The sequence below is a fragment of the Megalobrama amblycephala genome, linkage group LG14 (genome assembly GCF_018812025.1).
Source record: "Megalobrama amblycephala isolate DHTTF-2021 linkage group LG14, ASM1881202v1, whole genome shotgun sequence".
Taxonomy (NCBI): Eukaryota; Metazoa; Chordata; class Actinopteri; order Cypriniformes; family Xenocyprididae; genus Megalobrama; species Megalobrama amblycephala.
In genome coordinates, this window is record NC_063057.1 from 11,884,120 (window position 1) to 11,898,030 (window position 13,911).

The window sequence follows — 13,911 nt, forward strand, 5'->3', positions numbered from 1 at the left end:
ATTTTCTCAACCATACAGCAAATCTCCATTTCGTCTTGCAATATTTTGAAGGAAAGGTTATTTTCTCCTTCATGCAGACATTTACACTCATTTCGTTGTAGTCTGAGTTCACATTCTGCAAGAAAACACATCCATTATTCAGTGGATTGACCATGGTACACAGTAAAGAGCTGCCAGAGGCACTGAGATAGATCTGAAGCAAAAAAAAAAAAAAAAATCTGACTTTTATCGTATTGGTCATAATTGTCATTCCATATTCAGATTGGACACTGAGATGTAATCCTGCCTGAATTCACAATTATTCCACCGCTTCTTCATATTAAATGGCTCACTTATTTTTAGGCCCTTTTAATAGAGCTGAAATGGAGAGCAAAATGTGAAAGATTGCACGAGCCAAGGCTATCTAACATATGCGTCTCTCTCAACAGAAAGACGAACAGACCTGTATTTAACCACTCCACTGTGTACACAGCGATTCATAACCCAATTCTCTCTCCTCCTCGCATAATTATCACTTAAACATATGTTCTATTATGTAAAAATTAGAGTATATGTGCTGAAAGAGCCTTAATTACTTGGTATACAGCATCCCCCAACAACCCTAACTATTACCATGGAGAATTTATACTTTTTTTCCCAGCTTTGTTAGCCTTTTTTTAGAAATTAACGTTGAGATTGAGAAAGGACAATATACTACTATTCAAAGTTTTGAGGTCAGTAAGATTTTTTTTAAATTATTTTTAAAAGCATGACAGTAAAGACATTTATGTTACAAAAGATTTCAATTTTTAATAAATGCTGAAAAAATTGTAAAAAAATAATTATTCAAAGAATGCTGAATAAATGTACGAGTTTCCACAAAAATATTAAACTAATTTCAACATCAATAATAATAAAGATAATAATAATGATAAATGTTTATTAAACATAAAATCTGTATATTTAATGATCATGTGATTCTGAATACTACCAATGGCTGCTGGAAATTCAGAAATAAATTATTATTAAGTGATTAATAAATTACATAAGATATGAAAATATCAATTTGATCAATTAAGTGCAGCCTTGGTGAACATAAGACACTTTCAAATTGGGCTGCCCTCGACTAAAGATTTTTCTGGTCAACTAGTAGTCGTTCATTTTAAGCGATTAGTCAACTCATCGCACATTTATTAATAAAACATATAAATCATAATAATGAGCCTTTAATGCCTACATAGCCTAATCAGCATTTAAGCACACGCAAAAAGCTTGCCATAGCGCACCTCAAGAAGACTGCTTTAACATTGTAATAATTAATTGATAAACTAGTGTTTTCTGTATTTTTGGCTGCAGTGATGAAGTTGCCGATGCTGACTCATCATCTTCGCAGTAGCGAACGTGCCTATATGCACATTTCATACTGATTACATAACCTGAGAATATTTGTTTTCCATTTGAATTGGTTAATTTAAAAGTAGACATTTCACTTTCTATAGATATATTTTTCTTTCTATAGATATAAGTTTCTTTTTTTCTTCTTTGTTTGGAACGCTCAAGTACAGCAGCGAGAGATGGCAAAAACCGCACCATTTGCTTTCATTATTTTACAAAAGCATAACGTTTTGTTGTCATTGTGAGTGCAAAGTAGACTCTTTACAGATTCAAAAGATGTATTACTCTTATCTTTATGACCACAAATGACGGAGCATTTTAAGTGCAAGTGATCGCACCGGCGCCTCCATGCTAGCTGTCGTGCAGTGAGCGCGCTACTATTCAGCTTTCACACTCTGCACAAACATTTGAATGGCCCACATTTTTCTAGGTTAACATTAAAGTGAGCGGCCATGTAAAGCTGCAACTACATGTTTCAGATAAGCCATATTTGAGGTCGATAAATGATAGGATGTCCAGCTGTTAATGATCTTCGCCACTTCCTGTGTTATTTTTTTTCCTGCGACTCAGCGATTAATAAAACTGTGGTCGACTAAGCCTCTTCTCGTTGACAAACGTTTAGTCAACTATTAGGGGGCATGCCTACATTTTTGGGGGCAGTTGTGGTCTAATGGTTAGAGAGTCAGATTGGTAACCCGAAGGTTGTGGGTTCAATTCTCAATACCGGCAGGAAACAACTGAGGTGTCCTTGAGCAAGGCACCTAGCCCCCAATCACTCCCCAGCGCCACTGCTTCGAGTGTGTGTGTGTCCACGGTTTGCGTGGATGTGCAATATGTGTGTAATCCAGTGTGTGTGTGCAATAACTGGATAGGTTCATTCATGTCACTTTCATTAAAAACCTTACTGACCCCAAACTTTTGAAGAGTACCGTATCTTGAGTTATGAGTGAAATGTTATTTTAAAGAAAATAAATCTAAGCTAGTTTTAGAGAAGTGCAGCTAGATTAGATTTTACTGCAAACAGCCCAATATAGACCTCACAATCAAGAACTACGCAGTCAAACAGCACTCTACACCTTTCCTCAGGGCAACCAAGATTTATGTCAATACGGAGGGTTACACGTTCTCCCAGCCACACTCAATCAGAAGCTCTCCACTGTAGCCTGGAGAAAATGAGCATTTTTATGCATAAGAATGCTTTCGCAAGTCGATGCAGATAGCATACGCTCGTAGTCAAGCTCAATTCTGTGCACAGATGTCATTATATTAGCCGTTTGGGTCTAGTTGGAGCTATTTAAGGCACGGATGAAGTGCTGATTTGGATGAGAGTTCGGAAATGAATGCAATGCTGACATGCCAGACTGAATTTTCAGCAGCAATTACTTCTTACTTCATTCTAATATGCTGATTTGGTATTTTGATATTTTGACTTGATATTTTTGTGGAAACGGTGATCCATTTTTTCAGAAATTTTCAACTTTTGTTTGTGTGTATTTTATGCTGATGGAGGACTTGTTTGATGATGGGCATTATGTTTTAGAGTATGTTATATTGAGTGAAACATTGTACACTCGAATATAAAAGGTAATCCATCTATTATGTATTTTTTAATATAGCAAAGCTTGAGATGCTGGTGGGTGCAAGTGTGCTGGAGGCTGTATACGAGTTGTTTTGCATGAGATTAGCATTTTTCTATACATTTAAAAGGAGATATGGTGGAAGACAATGACGTGAGGTGGTACCTGTGCGCCACGCTGCCTTTCTTTATGTCAGAGATGATGAGCGCATCTCCGGGCTTCCTACTGGAAGGAGCTGTGAAGAGAGAAGAGAACAATCAGACTTGTTTAATATCACAACCTCACTCATTTTCTGTAGGCAACACTGCTGATTATCTAACTGTGAGTGATTAATGTATAACTTAACATTTTTAAAGGTACAGTACTTTTAAAGGTTCTGCCTTGCTGACAAATGTGTCTTTAAAATTGGAGAGAATAAATCTGATGACACATTAAGAGCTTTGTATCGACTTGTAGTGCCTCTTCACATGGTTGGTGGAGAACTAGTTGCTTTCGGTAGCATTAATAAGTAGTTGTCAGTCCAGTCTAGTCAGAACTGATGGTTTTTGTTGTCTATTTTACATTTTTCTGGCTTGGAGAATGACACTGCAAAAGATGCCACTCCAAATGACTGACAATTGAGATGCACATTTTCCACAGTGCCGTGTGGATGGCAATCTTACAGCAAATAATAGTGCATATATAAAAATGATATTTTTAACCATAAAGTAAGCATTCTGCTGAAAAAAAAAAAAAAAGCCTAAGATGGTTTGCCCTGCTTAGTGGGGTTAAAACCGCTCTAAATACTGCCAACATGCCAGCCTGATCAAGCTAAGCCCAGCAAATAAGCTAGACTTTGGTTTAAGTTTCTTTCTCTTTTTTTCGGCAGGAAAGTCTAGGACAGTGGTTATGAACCTTTTTAACTCTAAAGCCACTGTCCAAAATAATTAAAGAATTTAACTCATTTGTGCTTCCAGACATTTTAGAATCATATATATATATGTATAATAATATAAATGGGCCTAAAAATGCTGCCAGCTCTCTATGATTTGGAAAAGAGCCATTACATCAGTATGAAATAGAAAATAGAGCTTTTTAGCAGCTCATATTCTGGTCTACTGAGGGGACAGATGTGAGTGCATAATCACATGTCATATATTCCCTAGCCCACCAGGAGCATCTGGAGGTATTATATCAAACTTCTAGAGTGATGCGCCAGAGCATTTTTTTCTCAGTCAGAGCTCAGGGTGATTCATGTTCATTTAGTACGTCATTGACAAACTGGAAGGTCGTGTCTTTTTTTCCACTTTGAATAAGAAAAATATATTTTTTGTTAATCCTGCTCACTTTTCAACCTAATATGCCTCCCAGATGGTAGCACAGCTTAATCATCATCAATTCTGATGCAGCCTGTCAGTGATTGTCCTATGCTGCCCTATAGAGGTCTGTTTTTTAAGCTCTACGCATTGAGATGCCGAGTATGTGTCTGTGACAGACAGACAGTCCCAGAGGTTTTCTTTGTTTGTTTGTTATGGCTCGAGAACCAACCTGTAATAAGACGAGCTCCAATTGACAGAAAAGCTTGTGTGTGTATGTATATATATATATATATATATATATATATATATATATATATATTTATTAGGGGTGAAACGGTACATGTATTTGTCTTGAACCGTCATATATGGATGTCACGGTTCAGTTCGGTTCTCACATAGCATTACATTTACCTCAGGCAAGTCATTTAGTGTCCACAGCAATTTAGTGTCCACTTTCAACTACAGAAAGGAGAATTTCACTAAATATATGCTCTATATTAGCTTATATATTAATTATATTTACTTTACCTGTTAGTAATGTCTTAATTATTCAATATATATGTACAAAAAAACTTCACATCTTGTGACACAAAGATGAATTTAAACCCGAAAGTTGAAAATAGCGCAAAAAGGTTTAAAATGAACTATTTTTCTCCTACAATCAAAACTAACGGATGATAACATTGACTTCTATGATGTTCAACACACATAACAACATTAAAATCTTAGAAAATTTGGTTTAATAACACATGGTTTAATAAAAAAAAAGAAGAAAAACGAAGCAATTTTATGTTTAGTTTTTTACCCCCTGCTGTGACTTCAATACTGAGGTACATACCGAACAGTCATGTTTGTGTACTGTTACTCCCCTAATATATATATTAGCCTGTAATGGCTCTTAATTATTATGACCTGAAGGAGACCCAAATTAGAGCTAGTTTATTTCCACTTTCAAATTACAAAGCAAGTCAGAGAGGTTGTCAGCTGAAAGAGAAAATTAACTTCAGGATGATTCAACTGAAAAAGGCCAAAGATTCAGTCTCAATGGTAGAGGCTACAGCACTAGCAGTCTAAAAGAGGAAAGAAATTGCTTTAAAGATGTCAGTCAGAGCGAGCTAGATTTGAACAAGCTATCTGAGAGCAAATTGTCAAAGTGTCAGCAATGCAGGTGCTGAGATGTATCTGACAATTCAATTTCCAAATGTTAGCAAGTTCTCGGACCAAAGAAATAATCATGTTTTCTGCTCGGCTCAAAGAGAGCGCATGTCCGCTGGCCTTAAAGGCACCTCACCATATGCTGCATTACAGCGGTGTGATGTCACCTTCAGATGGTGCACATCAAAGCACAGCCTTTCAACTCTGTGAAGCTCTGATGAATTTTATAGCAAGTATCCAGAGCCAAAAACAGAGGAATGACTTCTTACATAAAGAGGCACTCGGTTTGATGGTATGTTTTGGAAATCAAGCAGCAAAATGATTCTTATTTGTCAGACAAGCTACATTATGACATTCAAAATGGAAGGGCACAGCCATCTTTTGCCTGTTTCCTGGTTGGTGGCACTGTTGATGCTGATGGTAGCTTATTTGTCATCATTTCCCCCTTTTACTTGCACTGCTATTTGGCCTAACCATGATAAATAGCATGGCCCATTCGCAGTCTTTGCACCTTGCCTGCTCAGGTGAATGCAAATTTTTACACAAGCTAAGGGTCAAACTAGAAAAGAACGAAGTAAACTTTTGCTATGTGCGTCATCTGATCCAATTTATACAGTAAAACTACCATGGTGATCCTCAAAAGCATTTATTTGAATTAACCTTGCCGTTTTAGGCAACAAAACTCAATTTCTTTTTGTTTATTTAAATCAAATCTCTAGTGTAAGACCCAAAAAAGTTAAATGTGCTTCTTACAATCCCAATTCATATATGTATGAAATCTGACTAAAATCTATTTTTAATGGATTTCACAATTGTTTTTTTTTCTGTTATTAAGTATGCAACTTGCATGTAAAATCATACAAATTAGTATAAATAAGATTAAAACGACCTCAGATTAGTTTGCAGTGTATATCATTTCATATTCCAGTCCACAGCAGATGAGATACCACCAGGAGAATATGACAAGGTAATCTTTAAGGAGAAGTAAACAAGACATCTATAAACGTGTCCCACTATAGCTTTATTAGTACCTGTAAAATACAGGCCCCGCAGAGGCACAAAGCAGAAAGCCATTAAACTGCTCAGGAAGGCCACAAGAGCTCGGTGAAGCCCATATACATAAATCGACATGCGGATAGGACAGTCTACATCTCTCTTTCTCTCATTCCAAGCCATAAAAGCTGACTTTCTCAGACATCCTGCAGGCCCTGAGCCAAGTGGAGGCATAATTGAACAGACTTTCTTTATATAATTCTTTACGTGTGTGTGTGTGTGAGGTCTGCTTTAATAGAATGGGATTGTACATCTCCTCTAGCACACTGTCTTCATTATAGTTGAAGGGTTAGTTCACCCAAAAGTGAAAATTGTGTCAGTAATTACTCACTCTCATGTAGTTCCAAACCCGTAAGACCTTCATTCATCTTCGGTTAATATTTTTGATAAAATCTGACTGCCAAAGTCACGTGATTTCAGTAAACAAGGCTTAGTTACGTCATCAGTGTTTCAAAACGTTTAGAAATTTCAGTGGTTCACGTGACTTTGGCAGTTTGATACATGCTGTGAAGCACTGATTCGAAACAAAAGATTCGTAAATCTTCGAAGCTTCATGAAGCAGTGTTTTGAAATCGCCCATTACTAGATATTGTTGAATAAAGTCGTTATTTTGTTTTTTTGGCGCACAAAAAGTATTCTCGTCACTTCACTTCACTGTAGTCACATGAACTGTTTTAAATACGTCTTTAGTAGTTTTCTGGGCATCTGAAAGTGTTAATTATCTTGCTGTCAATGGAGACCTCACTGAGCCATCAGATTTGATCAAAAATATCTTAATTTGTGTTCCGAAGATCTTACAGGTTTGGAACGACTGAATTTTCTTTTTTTGGTGAACTAGCCCTTTACAAATATCTCCAGCCACTCAACACTTAAAGGGATAGTTCAGCCAATAATTACAATTATATTATTTACTTGCTTATGTATTTCCAAACCCATATGACTTACTTTCTTCTGTGAACACAAAAGAAGATATTTTTATGAATGTTCATGCTGCTTTTTTTCATGCATTTATAATGAATTGGGCATACAAATTTTAAAAAGACTATATTTTTATGAGGAACAGACAAACAAATCTAAGGTTTATGTTATTATACATTTATGCCTAATTTGTGAATGAATCATTCTTTTGATTCATTGACTCTTTTGATTCATTCTTTAATCAATGACTCAGTTCATTCAATTGATTCATTCTCAATTCAATATGAATCTTTTGATTCATTATCTAGTTTACTAAACAGGTCTGAATCTTTTGTATATGAATTGGTCTGATCCGATTCTCAAAGTAAACTTACTGACTCGATATTGTTGCAGCAAATCTAGATTTAAAAGCTCATTTGAGGAGAAGATGATCAGTCTTTTCCTCACACAAAGCAATTATATGGTTTCTAATACAGAGTCATATAGAACTCTTTTATGATAACTCGCTTTTGCAGCTACGAATCTTGAAAGCTCCAGTCGCCATTCATGGTAACTGCACCTTCAATATATTCACGACCAAAATATTCTTCAGCATTTCTTCTTTTGTGTTGCATAGAACAAATTCATTCCATTTTGGAACAAAAAAAAAGTGAGTAAATAAAAACGAACTTTCCTTTTTGGATGAACTATTATGTTAACTGATATAATTTTGAGAAGGTGCAGTGGAATGGGAACCAACAGTTGAGGGAATTTTTTTAATGATCTGAAAAGCAGTTACAGCGGTACTTTAGCACAGGCAAAATAGTTCATCTGGTTCATTAAGGTAGTTCAGACAGCTGTAAAACCCACAAAGAAGCTTCACTGGGAACCTTTTGCTATTATCTTTGGACTGTGTACAGTATATCTTCATAGTCAATCCTGGGAGAATTTGCCCCATCAAATTAGCAACAAATGTGAGGACTACACACAACTTGTACGCCAGCAACGTAATGAATAATTATTTAGAAAGCATAGAGGATGCCGGGCAGAATTGCTTTGGAGGTAAACAACTCTACAGATACAGAGAGAAGCAATTACTGCTGGGTTGTTGCACAGGGTCCAGCAACGTATCTCACGAAGACTGGCTAATAACAGAAAGTTTGTATCATACTGCCGTAATGGGGAAAACAGTCAATGTGACAAAACCGAGCTGGGATGAGGTGATGAATCACTCTCGCTTGACAACGCGGGCGGGCATTGATGAAGCAGCTGGCAAAGGCTTAGAGCGTTCGGCGCGTGGGGTTTACGAATGGAGCTCTGCAGAGCCCCTGACGGCAGGCGGAAAACAGATTGAATTCGCAGGCAGATCAGTCTAGAACCCCCTTTCCAAAAACTCAGGTGATGATAAACGAATGACACAACAGGGGAGAAGACACAGCATCTTTGGAGGAAGGAGGGAATAGTTTGGTATTTATTTCCATAAAAGACAGCTCCATTTATGGGCTTTTTTAAAATATCTCACAATTCTATGTGTGTTCAGCTAATGGATGAAAAAATACAAATGGCATCTAAATGATTGAAAAGTATAAGTAGCCAATTTTGTCTTGTTTTCAACTCCATTTCTAGAGAGAAAGAAGAACTGTAGTCACAAAATATTATATTGTTATCCCTAAAGCTCACTTGAATTCATTATAGATCATTAGATGTGACATTATGGTGCATTGAAAGACCTTCATACACAAAAAACACATCACACAACACAACAATACAATGCAACTGCCTTCTGGATGCAGCCACTGTGACCTACAGTCTGTTCCTAGCAATTCAATTTACAATTACAATAAATGAGAGATAATAATTAGGCGCTTCTTTTCATGAGGTTCTTACATACCTCAAAAATGTAATAAATAAGCACAAACCCACAAAGGATTTTTTCCAGTACCCTAATAAGCAACAGCTACATTATTTCCCCAGTAATAAGTCACCCAGTTGTGTCTCTTTAATGTCTTTGGAACTGAAACAAGGGTTAAATGTCACATATTTATATCTCAGTGATATAGGGAGTGAAGGAAGACCCAATTGTGAAGTCTTCTAAATTTGTAGCCTGGATAATGCACAGAAAAAGTGCTGAAGAGGCAAATAAGAGTGCAATTAAAGGATTAGTCCACTTTTAAATAAAATTTTCCTGATAATTTACTCACCCCCATGTCATCCAAGATGTTCATGTCTTTCTTTATTCAGTTGAAAAGAAATGAAGGTTTTTGATGAAAACATTCCAGGATTATTCTCCTTATAGTGGACTTCAGTGGCCTCCAGACGGTTGAAGGTCAAAATGACAGTTTCAGTGCAGCTTCAAAGGGCTTTAAATGATACCAGACGAGGAATAAGGGTCTTATCTAATGAAACAATCGTTCATTTTCGGAAAAAAAATGTAAATGTATATGCTTTATATAAACAAATGTTCGCCTTCTAAGTGCCTCCGCCAAAACCGCATTTCAGTATTCTCCAAACAGTTTATGCTTTATGTCCTACGCCTTCCCTATTCTACTTACAGAAAAAATGTAATTGGTGCTGCGTTCGTTCCGTAAGTAGAATAGGGAAAGCGTAGGACATACAACAAACTTTTTGGAGAATACGGAAATGTGGTTTTGGCGGAGGCACTTAGAGGCGAACATTTGTTTATATAAAGCATATACAGTTGTATTTTTTTCGAAAATGATCAATCGTTTCTCTAGATAAGACCCTTATTCCTCGTCTGGTATTGTTTAAAGCCCTTTGAAGCTGCACTGAAACTGTCATTTTGACCTTCAACCATCTGGAGGCCACTGAAGTCCACTATAAGGAGAATAATCCTGGAATGTTTTCATCAAAAACCTTCAATTCTTTTCGACTGAATAAAGAAAGACATGAACATCTTGCACGACATGGGGGTGAGTAAATTATCAGGAAAAGTTTATTTGAAAGTGAACTAATCCTTTAAAGTTTCTAATGGAATCATGGGAAATTTTAAGGTTATTTAACAACAGTCCCTCACTGTATACTTTCTTACATTTACATTTATATCAAAAGCGTCTTCGTTCAAGTTATATATTTTATCAGTATATATGATCAAACCCATGACCTTGAGTTTTTCAAATTTTTTATCCCAAGTACATGTATGATCAATAGTAATACTGTTTCTTGCCTTAACATGCACCATTAAATACAACTTACACCTTGAGGATAGAAGGTCAAGTAAGAACAACCATTATTATGCATAGAAGAACTAAGAGAAGAATACGTACAGCTGATGGTGATGCCCAGCTCCACACCTGGCTTTTTTGGTAGCTTCACATGAAAGGTTCCACTGCTTGGGATGACCGATTCTGGATGAGACAAGGACAGAAAAACAAAAAGGTCCATTTTTAGATGCAGGTCTATCCATATAATCATTTTCAAGTTCTATCAAGTTTGGATTTATAGACCATTTTGAAACTGAAATGTGGACATTCAGGCGAAAAACCAAACCAACACTTGTTAAAGGGATAGTTCACCTGAAAATGATAGATCTGTCATCATTTATTCACCCTCAAGTTGCTCCAAACCTGTATGATTTTAATTCTTTTTTTCTGTGGAATGCAAAATGAGATGTTTTGTCCTTTTTTCCATAAAATGAAACTGGATGCAGACCATAGTGGGTAGCTTTTACCTCCTTTGATTTACATGCAAGACAGAAAGTAGAGTATATGCCAACAAAACATTCATTTTTTGGGTGAACTATCACTTTAAAGTGACTTGGAGACAGCTGTTAAAAATTCAGTCTTTCTCTCAGGCAGCGATGTGAACAATCTTTCTGACAGAAGCCTAGAAAGCTCATTCTAGAAGAGAGGGGGAAAGAATCTCCATAAAATATGTCCCTCTCCTCTGGGCAGTGAGTCAGTATCAAAAAGAATGACAGAAGCGTCAAAGCACTCAAAGAAAGAAAACGCACTACACTCCAGTGACCCTCCATTACACATAAAGGCCTCTGCTCTTGAAACGATCATGCAGTAATACAAGCCAACTCATTTCTTCCAAATCAACAAAAGAGTCTTTCAAAACAACCACTTGGCCTGAACTATAAGGAATAACTTACAAGCAAAAAAAACTATTAAGTTGTTCTCCTTCCAGCACATCCTTTCAAAAGAATATTTTATTGTTCTGTGTTAAAATATTTACATTTTATTGGTTTGACATTTTGACATTCAAAGTCACAGAATGGAAATAAGTGAGTCATGCAAATCAGGGTACGTTCATGCCTTATTATAAAAATATGATGAAAAGTTTCCAAATTCAATTAAAAAGTTTGTTGGGTATGCATAGCTTACATTACCGTTCAAAAGTTTGGGGACAGTAAGATTTCTATTTTAATATGTTCTAAAATGTATTTTATTCCTGTAATGGCAAAGCTGAATTTTCAGCATCATTACTCCAGTCTTCAGTGTCACATGATCCTTTAGAAATCATTCTAATATTCTGATTTGGTGCTCAACAAAAATTTTATTTTATTATTAAACAGTTTCAGCTGCTTAAAACGATTTTTTTCAGGATTTTTTGATGAATAAAATGTTCAAAAGAACAGCATTTATTTTTACAATATTATAGACAGCGTTGGGGTAACGCATTACAAGTAACGCAATTAGTTACTTTTTTAGGGAGTAACGCAATATTGTAACGCATTACTTTTAAAAGTAACTTTCCCCAACAATGATTATAAATGCGTTTACTGTCACTTTTGATCAATCCATCCTTGCAGAATCAAAGTATTAATTTCTCCACAAAAAACAAAATAAAACAAATCATAAAAATCTGATTAAAGAGCATTTAAGCCCTTACTCACAGAAGTTGCATATAGTCAGATTAGAGCTTAGATAGAGAAACTTACTTGTTTTTGTGAGCAATAAGCATATGGTTAAAGGACAGTAGGCGGTCTGTGCTAGTACCTTAAGGCTGAAACTACCTTTGAAGTCATCACAAACACAGTTTAAAAGATTTCTGATTAGCTAAATAAAAGAAACTAATTAAATATCATACCAAATTACACAAGACAAAACACTGGGACGACAAGCTAATTACAGCGTGTCTCAAGGACTACAGGCTCGTACTGTGATTACACTGCCAAAGCACAGCACGAGATGGAAAAATTTGAGGATGTGCGTTAAATTTTGTACTTTCTGTCTGGAAACAGTAGCTATTAAATCACAGGCCACTTGTCCTGCAGCACTAATCATTTATATACATCAGATAGTCGCCAGATGGTTGGGCTCTCAAAACTGTGGCATAACTTTTAAAAAACACACTAGAATGAACGCGGGATGTGCCCAGATGGATCCTTCATCCCCAAACAGGTTTGGAATTGATGAATCGGTCTGTGTCCCCACCTGCTACGTCAAACTCAATCTCTAGTGTGACTTTGCTGGTGATGCTGGAGTCCCTCAGCAGCTGATTGGTCTCCTCTAGTGTGCTGTCCTCCGTGGGGATGCCGTTTATTGACAGGATGCGGTCGCCAATCTGCAGGATGCCGCACCTGTGCACAGAGAGCAGATTTAGCACAACATTCCTCTTACACTGGCCAACAGACTAACTGTGCTGAATGCATAAAATACAAAATAATGGACTAGTTGCAGAGGGAGAGGTGGTGCTACCCAGGCAGTGTCTCGCATAGACCAGCCAACCACTTATATTATGCCAGCTGGCACCATTAAATAGACATTTGTGAGTGGATGTGACATTTTATGCAAAAAATACAAACGTCCTCTTTGCTCCTGCCTCAAGGTCAGAGTAAAAGCACTTTTTAATAGCTGAGGGAACAAAACAATCTTTACTGAATTCCAAAATGGCTTATATGAGCCAAACAGAAGCAATATTGCTTCTGATTTCAGCTAAAAACTCCAATAAAGCTAGTCATCATGAAGCATATGCTGAGTTTTGGATGCTGGTATTCAGCGTGGGCTGCTAGCATCCCTACCAACAAAAAACACATTGTCACATGTCACATTGTGATTAGAGACAAAAACCAATGGCGTTTTTTGATTTTAGAGCTATGTTGGAGGGAAAGATTGACTTTTGTGGTGCTTTTTTGTTATTTTTAGAGGTTGACAGTGTTAGTTACGTAAGGGATAATGTACATCCAGCCGGTTGTTATCTCAGAATAAACCCTGACAGAGTGATCAGGACCCCAATGCGAAGTGGAAAGGTCTTGAATCGGCCTGAAGGGGTTTATTCTGGCTGGATGTACATTATCCCGCTTATTACACAAGTAAATAATTAGACATGAAATATTGATAATTAGCCGAAATATTTTATTAGTTCTTTAAACGCAAGGCTTCCGTGGAGCGAGCAGTTGCTAGCGTGGCAAGTTCAAACTAGATGGATATTTAAGGGATATACGGTACAGCCACTTAAATAATTATGGGAATAAGAGATATTGATCTGAGATGAAACTTTTAAACTCGTACCTGTTTGTTATCTTATAATCCAACAAAATTGCAGGAGCTGCGTTTGTATGAAACAAGAGAGAGTCCACGATACTGGATGAC

General features: G+C 36.6%; 1 protein-coding gene across 10 annotated transcripts in view; it reads right to left on the minus strand.

Annotated features, from left to right (window-relative positions):
- grip1 (glutamate receptor interacting protein 1) overlaps positions 1 to 13,911 on the minus strand; it is a 307,700-nt gene that overhangs the window by 28,469 nt on the left and 265,320 nt on the right. For all 10 annotated transcript variants that reach the window (XM_048155158.1, XM_048155152.1, XM_048155156.1 and 7 more), the window contains exons 13-15: positions 12,754 to 12,899; positions 10,639 to 10,719; positions 3,117 to 3,186 (exon numbers count right to left, since the gene is read on the minus strand). In XM_048155158.1, coding sequence (XP_048011115.1) covers positions 3,117 to 3,186; positions 10,639 to 10,719; positions 12,754 to 12,899 — 297 coding nt within the window. The remainder of the gene's footprint in view (positions 1 to 3,116; positions 3,187 to 10,638; positions 10,720 to 12,753; positions 12,900 to 13,911) is intronic.